The following is a 25,101-nucleotide window of genomic DNA, read 5'->3' on the forward strand; positions in this document are numbered from 1 at the left end:
AGATAGATAGATAGATAGATGGATATAGATGAAAACAATGTACTGTGTTGACTGATGTGTGTGTTGACATGTGTGCGTACCTCCAGGTTGTACAGCACTCTGAAGGTGGACATGCCCGGGGCCGAGGACCTGAAGAGGGACTCCAAGATGGAGGCCGCACTGGGCTGGTGCTGCTGCTTGGAGGACATAGACGGAGAACGAGAGCCTGTACCCTGGAACAGTGTCTTCTGTGGAAAAGAGAACAGAGAGGGTTTAGAAAAACAATGGAGACAGATGAGAGAGAGAGAATGTGTGAACCACAGGACGAAGATAAGACTTATTACAACACAATTAGAATGGAGAGCTTTAACGTTCAGGCGTACGGAAGTTCCCACGTGACCTGAACTCGCTGACTGCTCTGACGTACCTGGTGGCTCCAGACGCTGGATTCTTTGGGAACAAAGTTGTCGAGAGCGTCCTGCACTTCTGGATCTGTTGGAATCAGCAGCAGCAGCTTCCTCACACGGAGGGTGATCCTGGAGAACACAACATACTGAATGAGGATATGAAGTCCTTTCTTTGTTGTTGTTAACAAGGTGTATGTAAAGCCCCTTTCCCACTAGACAGGAAACCCACTAACACCCACTAATATCTGGCTTCTGTCTTTAGTGGGAAAGGTTACAAACGACAAATGACTCTGCAGTCGTCACATTATTTATCTGCTCCAGAGACAGAAACGTGAGAGCCGGGTGGACACGCTAATGTGTATGTGGCGCCCGTAAGTGAATACATAATAAACAAATTCAACAGGGATTTTGACAATTATTATAATTAAGACGTGCTAAACATACAATTAATATGCTCTCCTCAAAGCCACCAGTCTCCAGTCAGACAACAGTCATTTTACCACAATGATCATCGAAACACACGTCAATCAAACTCGACAGAAACAAAATCAAACTCATCAAAACCCTCCGTTAGTCTTCCAACTGTTCCAATAATCAACAACTCTAGCTTGGTCAAAATAAAACATGAATTCACAGAGTTAGATGTGAAAAGAAACAGAAGTTATATGATCTCATCAAAGCCACAAGACTCCATTTACAGATACAGTAGCTTTACCTCACTGATCATTATAAAAAAACACTTCATCAAACTCGACAGAAACAAAATTAAACCGTCTCTTTAAGTCTTTTCAACGTTCCAACAATCACCAACTCTGGTTTGAGAGTTTGAAAGAGAGACTGAATATAATAAAAGATCTAAAAAACAAGTAACCACCAAAACCTTTTCCCTGCTCTCCGGCGTGTTCAACGTCCAACGTGACGCATTCGTGTTTAAAAAAACCTGCATATTTACACGCTCATTTTGATTTAACTTAGAGCCGTTCCATCTTACCGGGTTTCATCGAGGTTAGCCAGCTGGTAAAGCATCTCAAACACGTTACACACCAAAGCCATCACCACACCGGGCAGAGACTTCTCCTGGAGACAGACAAACACAGACGCAGTGTGAGCGTGAGAATCGATGTTAGTATGTCCACAGTTATCTGTCAGTGCACAGTCATGTCGGCGCTGCTACCTGCTCCAAGGCGTAGGCAGAGTTGAAGACGGCGGAGCTGGAACTGCTGGAGGCCGAGGCCGAGGACTCGGAGCTGCCGGAGGGAGTGCCGGTGCCCGAGCTCTTCACGGTCAGGGTCTGCTCGTCACTGAAGCTGAGCTGGGAGAGCAGCTTCTGGTCCCGGTTCATGGTCATCTGAAACATGGTGGAGGGAGCAGAGAGGGGGCGGAGTGAGGCTGCGCTTCTGTGCATTGATTTGCAGTTTGTAACACATGATTAACAGAGGAGTAAAATACTTTGATGAGGGAGTAACGGGTACAATGTTATTGTTTCAAAACAAAAGAACAACAAGAGTCCCCGTCACTTACAGAGTAATCAACACTTACCACACTGTCATTGGCAAAGATCTGCACATTATCCACCGGACAGCTCAAGTGCTCAGATATCTTCCACCGGATACTTCCTATTGTCTCATTACTGTGGGTCTGCAGGACACGGACACACACACGGACACACACACACACACGGACACACACGGACACACACACGGACACACACACACACACACACACGGACACACACGGACACACACACACGGGTTATTTCCTCTGTAGATGTTACTCCACGTGATGAAGGGTTTATCACAGGTGCACTCGTAAAACTCTCACCTCTAATGTGAAAGTGTCTTTGGTTGACTCGTAGGTGATGTGAAGAGTGACGGGGTGTCCGTTGTACGAGGCCCCGTGAGGTAGAATAGTGCGAGGAACCGAGTACAAATCCTACACGGAAAGAAATATATTAAAAAAAATGCAAAAATAAAACCCACAAAATAATCGACCGTTCTTTCAAGGCTTTCTCCGTCTTATTCTATTTTAGCTAGCTTGTATTCTATATTCTCTTGGGTGTTAATGGCTGTTTTTAATTGTAGTTAAAAGTCCTTTTATAAAGATATGTTTCTGTCTTCTGATGTTTTATGTAAAGTGCTTTGAATTGCCTCGTTGCTGGAAGGTGCAACATAAATAAAGTTGCCTTCAGGGTCAGAGTGTCTGTGTTTAGACTAAACAGTTTATTATAGACTTATTACACCCATGGTTAAATGTCTGGCATACGCATTAACACAGATAAAATAAGGTGTGAAGTGAAGAAGGCCTACCTCTATAGTGATGACGTAGCGTTCAGCCAGTAGCAGCAGTCTTTCGATTATCACCAGCTTAGTGGATCTACAGATGAAAACACAGATGAGTTTCAACATGACGGAAAAACAAAGTGTTTCTACTTGTGTGTGTGTTTTTAGTACTTCTTTTAGTGACGAGGAAAAGGTGTTTTAATAGGTTTAGTAACTATGGTCTTACCCAAACCCCCCTCTGTACCTGGATGGTGACTGTACAGATGTGGCCACGGTCGGCATGGCGGTGGCAGTCAGCATCTTGGTGGCCCTTGTAACAGCGTGGGTCAAAGTAGGGCCCCCGAGGGCCGAGCTGGCTGCCTGAGAGCAACGGAGACACAAATGAGTGTTCGGGTGTTTGACGTTCACAAATCTCTCCTACGAGCAAACACATTCCGCTCCTCTTCTTACCTCCAGCCGCTTGTAACAATCAGCGATGAACTTCTTGTGCAAAGACACAGAATCCTGTAAGGAGGTGGAATTCATTCAATGTGGTCCCAAGATTCAAAGAATTCACTCTGGAATAACTCAATCATATTCAGTATTTGTTATTTTCTTGTTAACTTAACTACTTACCAGACAATACTCCTATGAATCACTTTTTTCATATTTAAAACAAGATGGCAGCCTCTTAAAGGGACAGTGTTTAGATTTAGGTCACATGAGTGTTCACTATATTTAGGATATTTTCACCGCTTCCCCTTTCCGTGAGACGGGGAACTGAAACGGTCGTCTACGTTCACCAGACTCCATTTCACTAAAACAGTGATTTTACACAACACGGGAGTTGCTGCCTCCATCGGCTAGTTTGTGAGACTTTGGTGATTACAAACTCTTTAACACCAAAGTCACACAATAACACAAACAAATAGACCGATAGAGGCAGAAGCTCTGCGAGAGGTGAAAAGACTGTTTTCATCAAAGCAGTCAGACTTTGAAGAGAGCAAAGATAACGGCTTCAGTTCCCCGTTAGAAAGGTCTGTCTAACCTTATATACAGTGTACACGCAAACTGATTTATCTTTTTTAAGTTCTTAAAATACGTTCACAGCGGTACATCGCTTTGCTCCCGTGCTGCTCTGTTTCTCCAAACTCCATCTACTGCAGTCACTGACTGCTAGAAGAGTGAGCCACAGGGAAATGTGCACACACACATATATATATATACACATATATACATATATATATGTATATATGCATATATATATACACATATATACATACCTTCTTCATCTTGGGATTGAGGTTGGTGTAGCTGTATGTGATAATGAGCTGGATCGCCTCGTTGGCTATCTCTTCATCAGGGGTTTCCATGGCGATGCGCCAGATAAAATCCATCCCTGCCAGGTCTAGGCGCTCCACACACTGAAATCAGAACACATCGCACATTAAGTACAAATGCAATCAAGGTGTGTTTCACTTTTATAAACGTGTGAGTGAGGACTGACCAGCTGAGTTCCCTGGCGTTTGAGGCGATGGTCGCACAGATTAACGTTCTCGAAGAAGGTCTTAAACAGATTGAAACCTGGGGAAACGTATAAAAACATGTTCCATCACATACACGACGGGCTGTAACGCTGTTGACGGTGCATCTCTTTGAAGCGTCTCTCACCGTTCATGGTGATCTCGTAGGGCTCCAGTTTCAGGATCTTCTCCTTGAAGAGCTGCTGCTGAACGTCACTCTCGAGGTCGTGTTGTCCTTTGGTGAACCACTCGAAACACGACTGCACACATGGAAACACACCATGTTTACTGGACTGAATCTCTCAGAGGGAAATCTGAAACTCATCTATTTCCCTTTGGTTAAAAAAGTTGATGTACCTGTACGCATGTTCGTGTACGCATGTTGGTGTACCGGTACGCATGTTCCTGTACCTGTACGCATGTTCATGTACGTATGTTTATGTACCTGTAAGTATGTTCATGTACCTGCCTTAAACACTGCTCTAAAATCAAAAAGAGAGTGGAGTGAACAGCTAATGTTTGCAGTGCCTTTGTTCCTGCAGAGCAGTCATCCAGAGAAAAAAGTGTTTGCAAACAAGGACGAGCATTTCATTTACATAACTGTCTTCATACCTCACGGTCGAGCTCACAGACGTCCGGCCCCGACACCAGACACTCCCAGAGCTCCTTGGCCCTGTTCCAGACCAGGTAGAGGCTGGCCTCCTGCAGGAAGAAGGCCAGGAAGCGCAGGTGGCTGTCCAGATACTGAAGAGATTTAGAAACACACACGTCATCATGACCCTCATACACACACACACACACACACCGTCATACACTGAGCTGCTCAAGTTTGATTACTTCCTCTGAAAACATTCCAGCTCAGACGACATTACTCATAATCAACGTCACATCATGAATTGTATTATAAATCATTTGCAATATAGTTCCATATAAGAGTAAGGATGATCAGAACATTACACAGGAAATATAATTATAAAACTAAACTATAGTCCTGACTCATGTAACTCAATTTTAAGGGATATTTCGGATGTTTAGAAGCATTAAAACATTCTAAATATAGCTTCACTTAAACTGAGAGACATTCTGTTAGGAGTCTAACATACGTCCACAGCAGAACATTACTTTGCTCCCGTGCTGGTTCTCCTGTCTGTTTCGATGAACTCATCTACCTCATACAGACAGACTTCAAAAAGTCCACATTGTCCCTTAACTAAGAAATGAGCAGATGAGAGACATTGGGACGTGGACAAACCTCCTGGTAGGTGTATCGTCCGTCCACCAGAGTGGAGCCTGAGAGGCCGTTATTTCCTGCAGCGGTCACAGCCAGTCGATGGCAGCACACGAGGGATCCCGTGATCAGTTTCACGATCTCAAAGTTCTTCTTCAAGTCCTGGATGATGCTCTGTGGGGTTAAAGGAAGGTAGAAGTTATCACGGCAACATTGCACAGACCGTATAATGGATTTTGCTGATGCATTAGCTCGTGCGTCTGTGTTACCTTGTCTTGTTTCTGATAGGTCTGCTTGATGAAAGAACGAGTGATCTCGTGCAGCTGACGGAGAGCAGGAACAACCCAGACCGCCTGAGGACTGCTCTGCTGAGAAGCCTGTTGACACACACACACACACACACACACACACACACACACACACACGATAATGACATCCATTAAAGCAGAATGAGCACACAAACGCGTGCTAATGAGATTTTGTAATTAGATTGCTTTGTCATCACAGACCCACTAATTTTTGCAGTTGTGTAAACATGAGAAAGAAAAAGCAGAGCCTGGGATGTAAAACACTGGATCAAGACTTTGACTGTTTAAAGGAGAGTTCAGGTGTTTTTAAATGTGTTTGCATGAGGATCTTCTCCATAGTCTGTGTTTCACTGCAGTAGATGTTTGGAGAAGCAGCAAAGTAATGTACTGCTGTGGACGGGGGCAGCAAAACATATTTTAGACCCCGCCAAAAAATCAATATCAAGTGTACGCCATTTTAAGAATATGTTCACCCTTAAACTCGACGTCAAACAGCCTTTACTAAAGGGGAGCTGAAGTAGTTATAACCCTCTAAACTATCCTGTTAAAATATGCTGAAGATTAAGTTTGTCCTCCAAATCAAATATCAAACATGTACTTTTATAAATCCGAGGCTCTGATTAGGTTCCTCTCTGCATGAGTAAATGTGTTTGCACTTTCACCAAAGCTGACCATTCATCCAGCAGCTAAAATCACTCATTTAATGCCGCCAGCTCTCCCCCAGGACCCGATCAACACCGCTGTGTAACCACTGTGTAAACCATTAGTCAATGCCAACGAAGCCCTCTCAGTGAAGCAAGCAGAAGATTAACACACACACACACACACACACACACACACACCTGGTTTTTAACTACCTCTCGTTACAATCAAGTGTGAAATTATCAACCGGTGACCAGTGAAACCCCTTTGTGGTCAAGCACCTTCCTCCACGATTGGTTGGTGAAATTGGACACAGATTGTTCATTGGAAGTATAAATGATACAGGCTTGTTCTCTTACTTTCAACACAGAGTTAGCTTTCTTCTTGCCCCAAGTGCCAGTAAGAAATGAGCTTTGAGTGTCGCTGCCTTTACAGTCCTCCTGAGCGTGAGTCTAGAAACATACATTTCATTTGAGGGGCAGTTTGACTCTAAACACAGTTCACTTCTTTTCCTGTCTGTAAATATAAAACACACATTCCTTCCAACGGCTTTCACTCATTTCTATCCTTAATAATAGATGAATCAAGACGACTTTGTAACGCTTCACTTCAAGCCACCCTATTTATCATTAATAAGCAATGAATTAACATTTAAATAAATGGTTTATAACACACTATCATGTAGTTAGCATCACGTAAAAGGATATTTTTAAGTGTTTAATAATGAGCAGTATTTGACGACGATTACACCGTCTCCTCTGAAGACATATTTTACATTATTACAACTGTTTTACTATATTGTCATAAGAGGAGTTTACGAAAAGTTTATATAATGCTAAATCAATAAATGTGAAAGACTCCTTTAAAGAACTGAGGAGTTTAATCAGAATACGTGTCGTTTCTTGAATCTGTCAACATGATTTTACAAATCCCATCTTTATGTAAACATGAATCATTATCATCATTATTATGGAAAATGAGTTGGTTAGCACATAGAAGATATAGAAGCTCCTTTGACTAAATACAGAGTCAAAGCTCTGCAACAGGAAGATCAGAGGGTGAGTAAAAAGGGAGAGATTTTGTGACATCGGTCTCTGTATGATCAGAGGAAAAAGAGGAAATTAGTCATTTTTAAAAAGCTTTGAAATTAATAATAAACTTGTGAAAGACAGTTAGTGAGATGCTTCATCTCCGTACTCCACTGCAGCTCCGTGAACGCTAGACGGAGGCAAACTAAGAGGAAAAACATAAACTGCGGTTGAAGGGTGACATGCTTCACTAACGAGGACATGCTAACTGTCACAGCAGGCAGACAAATGTAGTGGCCCAATGTTTGCTATGGAAGACCATTTACACCAATGTGAGAGAGATATATATATATATATATATATATATATATATATATATAAAGATCCCGTCAGTCATTATGAAGAGAAACGTTCTCAAAATAATGACGTAGTATCTCGAAATAATGACTTATGGTAGTTTCTCATTATTCTGAGATACTATTGTTTCAATACTAAGTCATTATTTTGAGGAGGTTTCTCATTCTTTTCAGATACAAATTAATTATTTTGAGAAACTAAGTCATTACAATGACTTAAAGGATCTTTTTTACAATCACAAGTCTAAGTTTTCATCTTTTTTCCCCCCCTTTCTTTTATTGTCATGAATGGTCCTCCACAGCTTCATTGTTTTCCTTATTGTGCCGCTCAGTGTTTTCCTAAATGTAAACGCAAAATAAACAAATATATTTACTCTTAAGAGCTGATCCTCGAATGACCCTGGAACACCATTAAGCACAATAAGAAGCAACTGTAGCACGTCTGTCTCACCTTCTTAATGTCCTCGATACATTTAATGATGTAACCGCGTTTCACGGTCTCCTTGACGGCGTAGGCGTCGCTCAGGATCCCCAGGTGCTCCTCCAACGCCTGCTGAACCAGACTGGTGGGCAGGCTGGGGAGGTGAGCCAACTCCCACAGCACCTCCAGCACCTACACGGACACAACATGAGTCAGACTTCACCTGAATAATAAAACCTTCTATTTACTTCTCCATGTCCTGAGCCTTGACAGAATGACAGATAGACCCATGAGCGGGTTATGAGACAACGGGCCCCTCGTACACAGACATGCATAAGGTCCCACAAACCTCTCCCACTCCTCCTCTGTGTCTCTTTGTGGTTGTTAAGTATCTCTCTGTGTGGTAATTTTGTGTCTGTGTAGTTGTTTTATGTCTCTCTGCGGTTCCTTGAGTCTCTTTGTGGTCGTTTTGTGTCTCTTTGAGGTTGTTTTGTGTCTCTTTGAGGTTGTTTTTCCCCTTTTCATTGTCATTGTGTGTCTCTTTGTAGTTGTTTTGCAGTCTTTTTGTACCTTGCATGAGTCGTTTTATGTTCCAGGTTGAAATATGTCTCTTTAAATGACATTCTGTGGGTTGGCTTTGGGGCCCTTCACACTTTTCGCCCCTGGGCCTCTGCCCAGTTGGCTCGTTCAGTAATCCATCCGTGGATAAGCCAACATACCTTTCCTGTTGTAGTTTCAGAGCGAGCCTCTCTGCCGATCCTCCCAATCAGACTGAGCAGCTTCTGCCTCACGCGGTCACTCTCAACCTCCCAGCTCTGAACAACATGCAAAAAAATAAAGAAAAAAAGATGACTATTTCCTCTATTCAAAGACGTACAAAACACTTTTCATTGAGCCAACACAGCACTGACCTTCTGTATGAGGACGAAGAGGTGGGTGAGTTGATCAAAGCTGAACTTCACAGCAGCAGCAGCGATGATTGTATGAATGTTTTCTATCACAGTTGATGACTGGCCCGCCTGAAACGATCACAAAAGAACCAATAGATCCATCAAAAGCAGGAAAATGTCACTTTTGAAACATTTGTCAAACAAAAAGAAAAGTGTTTTTGCGTTCTTTCGATGTGTGCACTGGTGCTGACCTGTATTTTCCAGATCTTGGAGAGTTCGTCCAGCGACAGTTTACTCCCCAGCAACTCAATGATTCCCTTAATTCTCTCACAGTACTGAGCTTGATCAATGTTACCTGAGACATACAAATATTTAATGAGCACTGTGAACACCGTCAAACCAAAGCCCGAAAACCTTTTTAAGATGCATTTATGAAGTGGTTACAAATTAAATTGTTTTTCAAAGCACTTTGTGACAAACATTTGAATCGGTTTGTGTGGAAGTGATGGGTTCTCTTACCCTCCAGTGCTATTGATAGGACTGAGTTCTCCACCAGCCAGTCCAAAAGCTTATCTGTGTCAATGGCATTTTTCACAGTCTTTGACACTGTACTCTCCTCTATCAACTTTGTCACCTGAGAGAAGAGACAAAAACTCATTAAAACACACCAAAAAAAAAAGGAAATCTCGTGTAGTTTAGACTCCAAAGAGCTGACCTCTTTGAGGGAGTTCATCTTGGTGGAGAAGTGGGGGGTTTTGAGCATGCGCAGCAGGGTGTCCAGCCTCAGGTCATCCACCACAGTGACCAGCTCCCTCTGGAACCTCATACACAGCAGCTTGATGGCCGACAGAAGGTCCGGGATGCTCACCAGACGCTACGGTGGACCGACAAAATGAGGAGCAACATCTCGGTTAAAGGCGCAATCAATGCAGTAAAATAAAGAAATCTATATACGTCTGATCCTGTGTCTGCCAGTTAAAAGGCACAGTGAGTAGGATTAGTCGATCAACGTTTGTAAAGACAACATTCAAATGTGGCCCCTCCTCACAGGCTCAACAATGGCTACCACGTTTGCCACTCACACTTGGAACGTCAGCTTAGCGCTCCGCCTCGCTATAATCACGTCTTTTGGCGCTATGACCGCCATTTTTGTAGCTTCCTCTTGGATGCCTGCTTACGATCTGACACCTTGTTGCTACATATTTATGAAGGTTGATGCCCAGAAACGTCCCGAACGGTACATACATTGTTTTATAGCAAAAACCAACTCATTGTGCTTTTAATTATTCAATTATCTCTTGTTTGATACCACATATGTCAAAAGATATTTTGGAGCATTTAAAAAAAAACAACTAATTCTCTCTTTTTTCGTCCTTAAAGAGCATTTACATGAGGCAAATGTATAAAGGCGTTTAGAGCTAGTGTTAGGAAGTGAAATAGGTCTTACTTCTCTGTGTATCTATTTTATATTGATGTGAAAACATCTCCTTTAAACTAGCGTTGAATAGCTTTTCCTCCACGGATTTGTAATTCACAATCAACCTGTCGAAGGATCAACGACTAGAAAGCATTAATGCCGATTGCCCGATCGCATATTTGTGCTAAACATCCGTCGCTAGTGCAGCAACAAGGACACAACCCCTCACTGGCTTCCCAACACAAACGCACCAACAAGCCGGATTGAACATAAGTGTTATTGCGTTCTCTCTCTCCATGAATTCCAGTGAAGTGAGGGTCATGAATATAAAATGCTACCTTGTCTTTAAGGTCCTTTTCCTCCAGGTTCTGCACGTACGTGATCATCTTATGGATGACTGGATCGAGCATGGGCTAGGAAAAACAATATGAAACTTTAATGGCCACTGCAGCAAAACGGTAAGAAGATACAGCAAATAAACACAGAATATCAATCTGAATGGGGTCACATGAACAACTTGGAACAAGGACAAAAAAACAAAACATACTAGAAAGATGTGAATTACAATATATAAGGAGAAATGGAGATAATACACAGTAGCAGTTTAGGGTCAGTATACTACCAATAAGTGCGTATGAGATGGCTCACCTGGACGAGGCTGGAGTTCAGATACTCTGCACCGACTCCAAGAGGCTGAACCAGAGCCGACACGCACTGTGGAGGCAGAGCGGAAGAGACTCAGATACAAACAGACTAATTAAATCATAAATACCAGCAGTCTGACAAATAAGTGTTCATTTTTTGGAACATAATTGGTCTTAGTTGTGAGGCCGGGAAGTATCTATAGGTGTCACTTTTGACGGCTTATTAAAGAAGATCTACACAAGAGCAACAACCTACCGATGCTTTCAGATTTAAGTGTTCAGAACAAAAGTCACACTGTGTTCAAACTGATGCTGTTTATGGTGTCAATCTCTAGTTTCAAGTCTTCTTCAACACAGCATGACGTTCATTTAGAGTAAAACAGACCATAAAGCAGGGTATGCTTTAGGGCGGGGCTACTGTGATTGACAGGTCTCTACGTCGCTCCTCCACAGTCCAAATATGATAACTTCCGAACTCAAAGCTTCAAAACATCAGTCCACAAACCAACAGGTGATGACATGACGACTCCGTCCACTTCTTATACAGTCTAAGGTTCTCACTGGTGCATGTGAGTGAGAGTAAACAGATGTGTGGGTGAGTTTCCAATACCAGAGGCCAGCTGTCATTTGTCCTTCGGTGCTAAATCACAGAAGCGTAATGAATGGTTCCCGTGTTCCTGTTTCTGGCTATCTTCCATCTCTGCTTCTGGGCTCCTGTCTCCTCCACCTCCCTCTATTCACTCAGTGAATCCCCCCCCCCCACACTTGACTTCCTGCTTAAAGCAGACAAATGAAAGAGTCAGCCCTGGGAGTCAGTGGAGGAGGGAGCACTCATCCCATTATCTTTCCTCCTTTCACTTTCACTCTCCCTCTCTCTGTGCTTGTAGTATGTTAAGTATCTGACAGCTTACACACTCCTATTAAGCTTTCTGACACTGAAGAGCACCCACCCAGTCTGCACCTACTCTCCTTATTTTAGAGCTGCACCCGAATCTGACTCGTCTTCATTAGCCAATCGTGCCCGTGCACCTGAACCTTTTCCGGAAGCAAACAATCGCTTCAGCCTCGGCTACCAGTCGTTCATTTCAACACGGATAACGAATCACAGGAGTTGCTAACCTTGTTAATCAGCAGCTGTTGCGCAGCTTATTTTTGAAAAGAGACTAAAAACGATGGAGACCATTTTCGTTTTTTAAAACGAAGTGAGTGTCTACGGTGATGTCGGCAAACCCACCCGACCTGTCTTGAAACAGAAGAATGTGTGTGTGTGTGTGTGTGTGTGTGTGCGTGCGCGCACTGAATAAATGGCTATGCTCTGCTGTGGTTCCGGTTAGGTTCCCAGAAGGAAGCATCAGTACAAGGATGCCTCAGAACACACAACACAACAGAGCAGTTTAACCATCACACAGCGGGAGGATGAGAGAGTGTGTTTGTGTGTTAGTGAGGGTGAGGGGGGGGGGAATACTCTCAGTACTCTGCAGCTGAGAGCCGTGGGGGTGAACAACGGTGACCTTTCGCTTGCATAGTCTGTCTGAAAGTCAGTCTGCAGCGCTTCTCTCCGTCCACCACCAGTAGGAACCGTCTCATCGCTCTCACAACATGTCGGACCAGTTAAAAAAAGGCAAGAAGCTCAAAGGAAGGACGGTTTCTCTTACAGCAATCTCGAGTTCCTCCGTGTTGAGCTTCGCCTGGATGGCGGTGAATCCTCCCAACTCTCCAAACTTGACACACAAAAAAAGAGAAAAGGAGACGCATGAGGGCAAACTAAAACAAATATGGAATTAGTGTAAAGGAGACAGAAATCTGGCTCATTACTCACTCGATTCACCAAATCAACCAGCCAACCGTGAGGCTCCTGGAAGAGAGAAGTATGTTTATTAGTGGATTTATTCAGCAGTGACACTGCAGATTATTGTCACACACACACACACACACACACACACACACACACACACACACACACACACACACACACACACACACACACACACACACACACACACACACACACACACACACACACACACACACACACACACACACACACACACACACACACGACTACGAACAGTAAACACAGGCTAATAAGGAAGTGTGTGTGTTCATACTAGCACAGCTTTACATACTTTACTAGTGCATCTGGATGACTTGGCACACATACGCCGATCCCACTTAAAAGAGTCCCAAACACACGAGTCGCCCCTTACCTTCTGATAGGCGTTGCTCGGAGAGACGGCGAACATGTTGGCCTCTTCCCCAAAAACTTCAGCCCAGTTCCTCTGACAGGCCTTCATCCGGTTCTTAAAGTGGTACTCGTTATCCGGGTTGAAGGCCTGGACACAAAAACAACAACAACACAGAACACAAATACATATTTATGATTCATTATTCAGCAGCAGATTAGATTTTTTTTAAATGGGGTCACTAGAAGATCTTTCTTGGTTTTGGAAACAAACTAAAGTAATTTGCTGATTCACAGCATCAGCCATTCACTGATTACAATGAAATGTTTTCTCATATAAACTACGGACGTTGTCCAGAGGTTCACACATGAAGCTCACAACAGGAGACTGTCTGTCAGACGCATTCTCACTACTGGAAATACTCCCTTTGGTTTCGGCGAGGGGTGAGAGTCTCTCTCCCTTCCTTGAATTTGTCTGACGACTTTTCGTCGTCTCTCCAGTTCTACTTCTTCGTTAACGTCTTTGTGTTAATGAGCCTTCTTCTTCACCCTCAGATGTTTGCCTTCTTCTGTTTTTAGCTCCAGCCACATGATAGAAAAGTCATCAACACGCTCACTCGCTCGCCATGAATTCTGCGTAAAACGATCGATCGATTCGGACATTTGCGCTCTCACATACAGCTTCCTCTGAGTAATGTCAGATAATTCCAGGGTTGATCTTCTGCCACACAATAATAACTGATTGATCATTTAAATTAAAATGTGTGTTTTTGTTCCAGAATTGTGTCACGGGTAAAGTATTTATTTAAAAGTAATAAAAACAAGTTTTAAGAAAGAATACAAAAAGACAGAAGAAAGGTAATAAAAAGACAAGTATTATGAGAACAGACCATAGTCAGGACTCCCATCAGGTTTACAGGGACGGGGTCCTGCTTCACCCTCTCTGCAACCAGCTCCACCAGCAGCATCAGCATGTTGTAGATTCCCTCGTGAATCTCGGTGCCCCATTTGTGAACGGCACTGCTGGTCAGCAACTGGTGACGGCGAACAAGACGGACAGAACGGAGGACGATTAGGAAAATGTACATCAATGAATCAAGTACTGAAACACACTTAATCTCTTTGTTGCTCACCTTTTTAAAGGCCTCCGGCATGCACCGATCTATGAACCGCTTACAGTTTTCATCAGCGTCAGCAAGACCTGGCAGAGAGGGAGGAGTTGGATTCACATATTCATCTCACATTCAAACATGGGGACAAAAAAATAAATAGCTGTGACTAAGGAGGTACAGATTGAGCCATGAGACACAAGTTTCCATAATAACAACATGTGAAAAACACCCAACGGTCCAAACAAAACATGCCACCCACACACATAAAAACGCAGATGGCGAGCATTTTGGTTTAACACAGACCGCCAAAAATAAATTTTTCCTCCCACACAATCACAGTCTTACCGTGCCGGGCGAGGCAGGTGGAGGCGATAAGACACTTGCCCAGGGACTCCTCTCTCTTGTACGGGATGGACCAGTGGTCGGTGAACACCCGACTCTCCAGCTCGTACAGGTTGGTGGTGGGAAACTCCATGCTGCCCCCCGAGCAGTTCCCATTCTCATCGTTGCTCCGCTGTAAACGCACATGCATGACGCAATTACAACCTTTTCCTTTTTTTAAATCACACTGCGTCGTCCGTTGTTTCAGGGCGCTGCAGCTGTCCTCTATGCGAGGTTAATTCAAACGGCCTCTGGCAAAGATAAAGTCAGAGAGGATGATGCTCGATTCTTTTGCTCCCTCGTGTCCTCTCTCCTCAACGATCTGCCCTTCATCTCTATTTCCTTCCAAAAAAAGCTTTTAAAAATAAATCTGCACAGGTGCTTGTTTTCAAGTGTTTCACTGAAGTCAAAAGGGTTGTGATGTGTAAGACGTGGTGTGTGTAATGAACCCTCCACCACCTGACATGATGCTGTCTTGTTAGCAATATGATGCTACCTAGAGTTATCCTGGCACCAGTATCGGAAATGTCTCCGGTACAGATCCTAAAACGCTGGATCGGGTATCGGCGAGTATGCAAGTCTATGCACCGATCCGATATCACGTTATTATATCACTTATCAGCTGATTTACACTACAGAGGAACAACACACGTCACTCGCTACCCGATCTGTACATTCTGCTCAATAAGTACTGCAGCTCTGTAAAAAAACATAGCTGTAATCTGTAATCAATGAAGGAAGAAGCCAACGAGTGAGCCACCTCGCGTCTTTCTCATCTCTGAGGAGAGTTGCACACGCGCAGTACCGATCAGGCAGAGTGTAATCAATGCTAGAGCCGGCAAAATGTCAGCAATCTGGCAATATTTTACAGTGGAGAATCTGTCAAACTAGGTAATAAAAGAAAGTTATATTGCAATGATTCTCTGTATGCATTTGTCTTACTAAAGGGTTTAACTTGAGCCAGGTCATACAACAACGATAGCGATCCTATCACAGCCACGCAGGGTTAGTAGTATATAGCTGTTAAATATTATAGTAATATATATATATATTTTCAGATCAGAACTCGGCTGATACGCTGCTTCAGGTATCGGATCAATACCAGGAAGGACTAAAATGGCCTCAGAAACATCTGTCATGCTGCCACACGATGACATATTTTCTGCGGTCACAAATGAACCGGTCGTGATGGTCAAGTTTAAAACCAAAGTGACCTCTTAAACCGTCTGCATTCACGGTTCACAAAGCTGAGCTCAGACTCAGAGAACACAGCGTGGCCAGTAGCAGTAAATTGTACGAGTCCATGCGGTGAACGCACCCGAAGGATTATTGAATAATTTACATTACGTTTACATATTCATGATGCCATTTGAATATTCATGATTAAATTCTTCTGAAATAGTGCTGTGGAACATTTCAGCATGTGTACAAACACTAAAGCACGTCACATTCATCAACTAATGATTGATGTTTGCTCTGCAATTGTGCAAAGCATTTAAGCAGAGCTATCTCTAGAGGCTTGACCTGCTGTCTAGTATTAAAAAGCATCTTAAGCTACGACGGAGCTCTGGGATTCAGCTCCAACTACATTCGAGATGACCAACAGTGTTCACAGCTCATTGGTCACGTTGGCCTGTGGGCACTGCAGAGTACAAATATGAATACAGCAAAGTACAGTTAGGTCAAGTCTCACCATTTTGAATACATCTCCACATATTAGCATACATAATGGTCAAGGTGTTCAGTGCATGTTTTAATGAAACATTTTATAAAAGTGCTGGACTGAGCGCTAAAGAGGAGAGCTGGAGAAAGAGGGAAAGGGAGGAGAAGGCAACAGAGGAGCATCATGTTTCATCCCTTCCTTTTCTGGGTAAATTAGAAATGACAGATAGATGGATGAGAGGAAGGAGAGAGGGCGAGAGACTAACCTAACACCGGTATAAAAAAACAACACTAGGTTCAAAGTAACAGAGGGGAGACATTTCATTGCTGGCTTCCTCTGATTGTTTGGTTCCTCTGATTTCTACAAAAAAGGACAACATAGAGAAAACAAGAAATGTCCTATCTACAATATTCAGGACCTCTTGTAAATAACCAAACGGGAGAACAAATGTGCAAATAAGTTGCAACGTCCTCATTGTTTCAAGACCTGCAGGCTTTAGGAGAAACGGCTCAGGTCTCTAAAGGCACAGACTACATGTGTGGTGGCTGTGCAGGGCGATGAGGTAACTCAGGCCACTCTGTTACTATGCACCCTGCAGCCCTCCTGGGGCCCCCCCTGCAAAAATAAATAAATAACTGCAATGTGTTTGTGTGTTAGGGAGACTGCAGGCTATATTTAGGAGCATAACATGGGGCCATAGGCCTGTGACGTGCCTCTTCAGCACAAACACAGCAAACAGAGGACGCGAGGAAGAGGGGAAATAAAGCAGTTTTATATTCTTGTGGCTGATTTTCTACGCTGCATGTTTCAGGAGTTATGATGACATGTGGGAGAGACGCTTCTCCAACTCACGACAACTACACATTCTGTAAAGGTTCCAATAATATACATGAGTGCATAACGCAATAACAATAACTGCTGAAACAAGATGGAGAAAATAGGTTCAAATTTGACTTGTGGACATAGAGGGAAAATCGTTTTTTTGCAGCTCTTTTTTAGATTTAATGAACTCAGTTTGAGTCACTTTGAAACATCATTATTGGCATATTTACAAGAAATAGGCTCATTATCTACAGTGACCTGCAAGTGCTATTTTCTGCATACTGTAAATGCCAACTGTTGTTTACGCTACAGCTACAACCGTGTGACAGCGGGGAAAGAAAGATGGCCAAAAGCTATTGTGGAGAACTTGTACCTATTTCATGCTGATTCATAGTCACAGCAGCTGAACAGCCAATCAAAAGGGATACAACACGTGGTTAGAAAGTCTGAATCAGTCATCTTACAGTTGTGATTTGTTTTTAAAGAAAGTGCTGCTCTCCTTTGACAGCACCTGCAGGATTTTAGGAGGAGATCTGAAGGGAGCAACAGGCTTTGAGAAGTCAAGTTGCTTATGAGTTATCGAGTCACATCTTGTGTGGACAGGTATTCATGATGTTGCCAATGCAGTCAACTGTTACAACACATAAATGGTGCAACCTGCAGGTGGATCTCTGACAGAACCAACGACCGGCCTCAAAGCATCAAGTGCAACGATCCTCTCACACACTAACACACACACAAACACACTCTCACACACACACAAACACACTCTCACACGCACACAAACACACTCTCACACACATGATCGATTACCTACTACCAGAGAAAATCTGTGATTTAAATCCTCCAGAGCGACGCCTCTGTGCCGCTACACCTGGTCCGGCTACTGGCGCGTTCAACAACTCTCAACTAACGTTAGCTTAGCTTAGCTAGCCGGCTACTATAGCTATCTGGGTTTAGTTTCAAGTTTATAATAGCGATTTAAAGGTTAAGCTACATCTGTTTAAGTAGCTATATGCGTCATGTTAGCAGACAAGTGACAACGTCCTGGTCTCGTATAGGACTGGAGAGTATTTTCCGCCACCTGCTCTCTGACAGCTCACGTTGGGCTCGGTGCGTGTAGCATCGAGGCTAGCTAGCTTTAGCTAGTTTAAATGGGCGAGCCCCACTGTTCTTGGTTGGAGACGCTGGTTGCTGCTGCTCTTACCTCGCTATCCACTACATCATGGTACGCGGGCGGTGGATCAAACCCTCCCGTCCCGGTCCCGGTCCCGGTCCGCCCGCTGCTGCTGCTGCTGCTGTTCTCCACGTCTCCTCCGGTCGAACCGCCCACGCCGCCGCCGGGTGCAGGCCCGCTCTCCATCGGCTCGTATCCATACCCGAGTCCGGGGCTTTCGTTCGTCAGCAGCGCCACGGCCTCGTTGATGTCGTTCTTTGCCAGCCGAAGCGCTTTCCGTATCACGTCGGGGTCCGGGAAACCCATGCAAAGGAGCGTCGTTATGTGCTGCTCCTCTTCGGTCTCCATGTTTTTTGGGTGGGGGGGTGGTGTGGTGTCTCTACAGACTAATAGTAACGGGGTGGTCGGCACAGCCCTGTAGCTGTGCACGCCGCCATGTTTACAGTCCACTGCTGCTAGCCTGTCACGAGCCTAGCTTCTTCCGACACAGGTGTTATGCCGAGTTCTGCCTGCCAAGAACCGCATGCTTCTCGCGGGAGCGCGCACAGCGATAAGTCCCGAGACGTTGTAGTGATTTCTAAGGTTTTTCTAAGATAAAATAAGATAATCCTTTATTTTGGACATTTACAGGATTGCAGCAGCATAGTGGATAGTGCAAACAAGAGACATAGTAAAAAAACAAGATCAAAACAAGTATTATAAATAAGTTAATAAGTAATTAAACAGTAAAAAAAGTAACAAATCCACAATAACTAAAACATAACAAAAACTATTATATATACAGACACAATATTTTTTTATTGCACAGTGTATTTATATTGCACAGATTTTGTGTTGTGTATCAGGGATGGAAGCCCATTTTTAACAAGAAATTAAAAATAAAATGATAAGTTAAGCATAATAAGAAAAATACAGATATCCTAAATCAAAATGTAAGATAGCCTAATTTTGATTTACCATCTTATAATTTAAGAATATATATTTTTAATCATGTCTTAACTCGTAATCTGTTTTTTCTTTGGCAGAAATTGGCTTTTGTAATTATTATTAATGCATTAATTAAAATATTATGAATGCAATTCAATTGTAAACTATTATGTTACAACCATAATATTAAATATGGTTTACGTATTTTTATTGGGGGGGGGGGGAATATAAGGATGACCTCTTCTAGCAGTAAAATAATTATCTGTATGTTTTTAAAATGGTGATAAAATACTAGAGAACAATGATGTAGTTTTGGAGTGAAATGTGGGATCCATTTGACGATCAAAACTGATGTTTGAGAGGAACCTATGCTTTCTATGTCATCAGAACATAGACAATAAAGTAGCTGAGTACATGTACTTTACCCAGAAATATACATTTTATTGAGGTTTATTGGACAAAAGCCAATCAATTCCTCTAATGAGTCCTCTGTGCTTAAATGTTTCTGCAATTATTGGTTCTACTCTGTAAATTAAAGCAATCACGAAAGCAGTTAATGTTGAATCAGAAAACAAAATAGAATCAGTTAAGTTTAAAGACATATTTTTTGATATCCATACTTTTTGAAAAACAATTTATTAATTCTGAAATTCGATTATCTTTTTTTTTTATTTATGTGAAAAGTCTAATTATTATGTTGACAGGCTGCAGCCTCCATGCATTTTTTTTTATTACTTTTTTGTTTTTACTAAATAATTAAATACATTGTTAAGAGTAATTTGTAAAAGTGGTATTAAATAGCATGCCTCACATTCCAACCTCATCAGGGCGTGGCAAAGCGCGCGACTAGCGGGCGGTGCGCGGGTGGACGTCACGTGACCACTCATGTGACAAGAGAAAAAAAAAAAAGTCAAAACAGGAACAAAATGGCTGCGACGGGCGACGACGCCGCAGCAATGGACAGCATCTCCAGGGCACCAGCGGCACATTTGGCGGCTCTGAACGCGGCCGCGAGCCTCAGCTGCCCGGCGGAAGCCCCGGAGGATGTGGCGGAAAGCCCCGCGGTCGCTCCCAAAAAGCCCAGCACGAATAGTGGGTGATTGTCTCCTCGCAGCTTCCGTCGCTTGCTAATGCTAACGTAGTAGCAGCACACAGTAACCTAATATTTTGCTTTTACGTGCGTTTTACATTGTAAACCATTATTGTCAGTCTGTTTTCTCTTGAATTGTTTATCCTGGCTTTATTATTATTATTTACTATTTTTTTCTGTATTTATCCTGCTAATGCTCGCGTGCAGGTGATGGTGGTGTGGAGACAGCAGAGGAGGCTGTGGAGCCTGCAGAGTCCGATATCAACGAGTTGTGCACCGATATGTTTGAAAAGATGTCCGTCTTCCTGCAAGGAGAACTAACAGGTCTTTTAACACATTGCACATCTCCTATATTTCTGCACAGAGGAATAAACTACATGTTGAGCGAGAGTAGTGGTTTAAAGATGCACTCTTTAATTTTTTACTTTCATAATCACCTCCCTTACCCTCTGTTTTGTTCCCTGTCTCATGCACATGTCCTCACCTGTTCAGGGACTTGTGAGGACTACCGTCTGCTGGAGAACATGAACAAGATAACCAGTCTGAAGTACATGGAGATGAAGGACATCAGCATCAACATCAGCCGTAACCTGCAGGATCTCAATAACAAATGTGAGTGAGACGCATTATCCGTCAGGATATTCTTGTTTATTTCCTCTTCTTACGTTATATCTACTACTGCAACATGAACGTCCTGCTGGTATGTCTGTTGTTGCTCTAGATGCCAGCTTACAGCCCTACCTGGACCAGATCAATCAGATTGAGGAGCAGGTGTCTTCACTTGAACAGGCGGCTTACAAACTGGACGCGTACTCCAAGAAACTGGGTAAGACGTTTAATGTGCAGAAGTGTGCATGTATAATATTTCACTTTGTTTTAATAGAATCGGTCTCACTCGATATATCATTGGACTAAACATAAAGCCTCAGCACAGCACGTAACATCACGTCTTCATGCGCACACACACACACATCCAAAAAATATCTATGTGCTTCCTTTACTTTACTGTGTTTGGCGAGTAGAAACATTATCGCTTCTCTCTCTATTTGATGGTTATTTTGACTGGTATGTGTAGCACTGACCAATAATACTACAGCACCTCTATCATTATAAAGTCCACCAGCAGATGGTGCTGTGACACCACAGACACACTTAGATATTTCTACATTACAGCCAAACATCATCAGACAGCGTTGCCTTTAGACTTGAGTGATCACATCCTTTTTATCTTTTCTCATCTTTGCAGAGGCCCGGTTCAAAAAACTGGAGAAGCGATGAGTGGTGGGTGTAAGAGGCCGACTTGAGAGTCCCGGTGCCTCCTCACCTTCTTTAACCCTGCCTCGCCTTCTCCTCGCCCTGCCAGTCGAAGCCGGTAGCTGCGCGGAGGATGTGAACTGAGACTATAACAACAAACAGTTCGAGACACTTTGACACCTAGAAGGAGGACCCTGGAGGAAGCAGCTGAAGTTACATGAATTAGTAATGTAGTGCTCGGCTTAGATTTAACTGCAGTATCACTGATTTTGGCAGCAGTCGTGCGGCCGAGACGAAGGGGAGAGTGGCGTGAAACCCACATTCTTTGGAAATTCACTTTATGTTGAACAAATCTGCCTAATTATCTTTAATTGAGTGGTGGAATCAGAATGTACTAAAGAAACGGATTGTCGAAGACTTGTGGATATAACAACACTTTGGTCATGTGTAGATATTTACCTGATGAAGCATGCTCTCAGATATTTTTAATAAATATCCAGCCTTCTAATTCTGATCATTTTAGGCATCCAACCTCTTGATGGATATATTTCCACTTAATGATGATGTTGTGATTCTCTGATGTTACACGTTTACTTGTCCTGGCTGTGAATTCTACCACAAACTGGTTAAAAAGGTTACTGTGTAGAGAGCTGCTCTCTCTCCCTGTAAAGTGAGTTTAAAGCGTGCAGCTTTAAATGAAAGATGTTTGATATGGATGAATTATTGTATCCCTGGAGATTTTGACACTTAAAACTGGAGTTTTTTTTTTTTTTTTGTTTTTTTTTTAAATAAACACCGTGTGCGTATCATTGCATGACTGTTTCCTTTAAGTTAGTACCAGGAACTTTCATTTTGTTTTTCATTAAGAATAACTCTCTAGAAATAGACCCTCTTCTCTCTGATGGTCTCGTTTAATAATGGAGGTCATTTAGAGACATAAGTGTTAAATTAAGACGTTTTCATAAGCAGTTAGAAAGTTCCTCACTGGAACTGTAAAATGGACCTCATGCTGGCAGCAGATGGCAGACCTGCACCACTGATGGGGACTTAAATTGATGCTCAGTGAGTGTATCAAATATTTTGTAGCTTTGGGAAAAAAACTGCCCGGCTGGAGGAGGTTTGACTTTCAGTCTTAAGAAGGAAAAAAACTCTGGGAAGCGTGAGACCAACAGAGGGAAACGGATGACCCATTACTTGACAATTCAAAGGAATGGGTGACTAAAGATGTGTGTGGTGCCCTCCGTTTCCTCCTTTTATATTATCTGCCCCACAGCAGAACCCAGAGCGCTTTTTTTTTTTTTCTTCCCATGAGCAACGGATTATCTAAACTGACAGGACCTCCCTCCTGAGTGTGTGTGTGTGTGTGTGTTTGGTCGTGCACATGTACACGTGTGTGTGTATATATATGTTTGTGCAAGACCTAATCTAAAACAGGCCTCTGTTATTAGTCCAGTTGAGGCCCCGGCACAGAGGGAGCTCATTATTCATACTGTAACATTATTTACTGTTGCACTGTGATCCTTCCATCTCTGCCTTCTTCCAGAGCCCTGGGGCATAGATTCAGCCTCCCCTTCCCAAAGGCTCTCAAATCGGGTCTATTTAATGATCTTTGGGGTTGTTTTCTGAAGGCTAAATGTGAGTGCCAGGAGGCAGTCAAGCGTAGAAGAGAAAGGCAACATGGTAATCATAGGTAAACCTTTTTTTTGTATTCTTCAAATTCAAAACTAGACCATACTGGAGCAATGTAGTTCGGGTGTGGAAACGTATTATATTCTGTATGAAATGTGTGTTTTTAATGGTTTTCAGACCGCGTGGATGTAAAGTACTGATATAAGACTTAGTATAGTGGACAGATTTAAAGGGGGCATATGGAACTTTTTCCGTGCTTGTACATTTGGGTATCTGGAGTGTCTATCAACTCACAAACTGTGAAATAAGAGTCCGTTTTTTGTGGGCTTTCTAGATCTTGAACGTAATTCAACGTGCCATTCAGATTATGGCTCCCCTTCCTATGTCCCACGCAGGCTCACCGAGGGCCTAGATTTGGTTTCAACATTGTCAGGGACACATATTAAAGGTGCTATAGACGAGATTGGGAGCATTTTGATGCTCAACATGTCAAAGCCTGAGCCTGCGGTGCGTAAATAACGGCGCTAACGGTACAAACTATGGCAAACCTGCTGACCGCGCTAACAGCGTTGTGCTATGCTTCCACGACTAAAGTGTTGATTGGACTGGTGTTATCAGCTGCTATATGACAGCAGTGCAGAGCAGCAGCTGTGAGCCAGCCAGTGGGACAATTCTGTCCCTCCGAAATATTGGTACACAAATATGAACCTGACAATAAACATATGTCCTCTTTAAAGTCAGGCCTAGAGTCTGGGTGTAACTCAAACGATTAATTGAACTGTGATGCCAAGAAGAAATGTCGTCATCACATTTTCACATCCCACCATCTACTCTCCGTCTAATCATTTTCAAAGAAAGTGCTGTTATTCAAGGGTGTTGCCTGTACAGAGAAGGAAGCAGAGAAACAAAAGAAATATACGTAGCCACTTGACGTAGCCACTTGGGTTGATGTAGTCATGAGGTAATCTAAGCAGGAACGGATCGTCGTCGCGTTTCTTTATCTTCTGTTCCATATATTTACAGTTGAGACCTAATAAGGAAAGTGTTTCCACATGCCACTGTGTATGTATGTTGAGATTTAACGCAGAAGCATCAACAGATGTGGAATAACTTCATTGTAATGATAACTGAAAACGTTTTACATCGATTGTGGTCATCTGCTAGAGAGTTAGACGAGAAGATTGATACGACACACATATCTCTCCATGAAACGAGGCTACAGCTAGCATCTACTTAGCTTAGCTTAGCATGAAGACTGGAAACAGCAGAAGCACCACATCTAGGTCTGGGAGATAATTCAATAGGATCTTATTGTGATGAAATCATATATCGATATATCACGATACACAATTATGTCGTCTAAATTGATAATAACAAGCACATACTAACTCAAATGATAATAACGTTAAAGGTGCAGGGAGGCAGATTCTTTTTACCTTTCTGACAAAGTCAAGCGAGCTGTTTCCCCTCATTTCCAGTCTTTGTGCTAAGCTAAGCTAACCGGCAGCTGGCTGTAACAATCAATATCAATCTTTTTATGAAACTTGGGCAAGCTAGCAAAAAATGTTCCCAAACTTTGCGTGGAGTCTCCTCTCATGTAGCGGTGTTACTTCTTGTTTATGGGATGGTAACGCGGAGGAGTACTCTTTACAGACCACCTGGTTTATCACTCAGGCCTTTTGTTGCATTTCATCATCCTCACTGATGCAACATGATCATCATGTTTGACCCCATATAACTTAACAATGAAGATCCTTCAGCTG

At 42.9% G+C, this 25,101-nt stretch overlaps 2 protein-coding genes across 8 annotated transcripts in view; one reads left to right on the plus strand and one right to left on the minus strand.

Annotated features, from left to right (window-relative positions):
* Positions 1–18,898, minus strand: part of usp24 (ubiquitin specific peptidase 24) — a 36,881-nt gene extending 17,983 nt beyond the window's left edge. For 4 of the 7 annotated variants that reach the window (XM_076087415.1, XM_076087414.1, XM_076087413.1 and 1 more), the window contains exons 1-31: positions 18,469–18,898; positions 14,741–14,909; positions 14,417–14,484; positions 14,174–14,317; positions 13,309–13,434; positions 12,921–12,956; positions 12,757–12,822; positions 11,106–11,171; positions 10,796–10,870; positions 9,756–9,914; positions 9,560–9,674; positions 9,292–9,395; positions 9,062–9,169; positions 8,870–8,965; positions 8,181–8,342; positions 6,705–6,797; positions 5,665–5,772; positions 5,420–5,569; positions 4,780–4,911; positions 4,316–4,427; positions 4,152–4,228; positions 3,928–4,068; positions 3,116–3,169; positions 2,892–3,025; positions 2,693–2,759; positions 2,208–2,318; positions 1,926–2,024; positions 1,561–1,734; positions 1,378–1,463; positions 407–515; positions 81–227 (exon numbers count right to left, since the gene is read on the minus strand). In XM_076087415.1, coding sequence (XP_075943530.1) covers positions 81–227; positions 407–515; positions 1,378–1,463; positions 1,561–1,734; positions 1,926–2,024; positions 2,208–2,318; positions 2,693–2,759; positions 2,892–3,025; positions 3,116–3,169; positions 3,928–4,068; positions 4,152–4,228; positions 4,316–4,427; positions 4,780–4,911; positions 5,420–5,569; positions 5,665–5,772; positions 6,705–6,797; positions 8,181–8,342; positions 8,870–8,965; positions 9,062–9,169; positions 9,292–9,395; positions 9,560–9,674; positions 9,756–9,914; positions 10,796–10,870; positions 11,106–11,171; positions 12,757–12,822; positions 12,921–12,956; positions 13,309–13,434; positions 14,174–14,317; positions 14,417–14,484; positions 14,741–14,909; positions 18,469–18,786 — 3,606 coding nt within the window. In that variant the 5' untranslated portion in view covers positions 18,787–18,898. The remainder of the gene's footprint in view (positions 1–80; positions 228–406; positions 516–1,377; positions 1,464–1,560; positions 1,735–1,925; positions 2,025–2,207; positions 2,319–2,692; positions 2,760–2,891; positions 3,026–3,115; positions 3,170–3,927; positions 4,069–4,151; positions 4,229–4,315; positions 4,428–4,779; positions 4,912–5,419; positions 5,570–5,664; positions 5,773–6,704; positions 6,798–8,180; positions 8,343–8,869; positions 8,966–9,061; positions 9,170–9,291; positions 9,396–9,559; positions 9,675–9,755; positions 9,915–10,795; positions 10,871–11,105; positions 11,172–12,756; positions 12,823–12,920; positions 12,957–13,308; positions 13,435–14,173; positions 14,318–14,416; positions 14,485–14,740; positions 14,910–18,468) is intronic. The other 3 variants (XM_076087417.1, XM_076087416.1, XM_076087418.1) reach the window with 2 other exon arrangements.
* A 1,356-nt stretch (positions 18,899–20,254) lies between these two features.
* Positions 20,255–22,518, plus strand: bloc1s2 (biogenesis of lysosomal organelles complex-1, subunit 2). Its single transcript, XM_076087419.1, has 5 exons — positions 20,255–20,457; positions 20,663–20,779; positions 20,948–21,067; positions 21,177–21,281; positions 21,702–22,518. The coding sequence occupies exons 1-5, from the start codon at positions 20,292–20,294 to the stop codon at positions 21,731–21,733; spliced, it is 540 nt and encodes a 179-aa protein (XP_075943534.1). The 5' UTR covers positions 20,255–20,291; the 3' UTR covers positions 21,734–22,518.
* Positions 22,519–25,101: the final 2,583 nt, after the last annotated feature.

This window comes from Anarhichas minor, unplaced genomic scaffold (genome assembly GCF_050575085.1).
Source record: "Anarhichas minor isolate MPS153535 unplaced genomic scaffold, ASM5057508v1 ptg000010l, whole genome shotgun sequence".
In the NCBI taxonomy this organism is placed as follows: domain Eukaryota; kingdom Metazoa; phylum Chordata; class Actinopteri; order Perciformes; family Anarhichadidae; genus Anarhichas; species Anarhichas minor.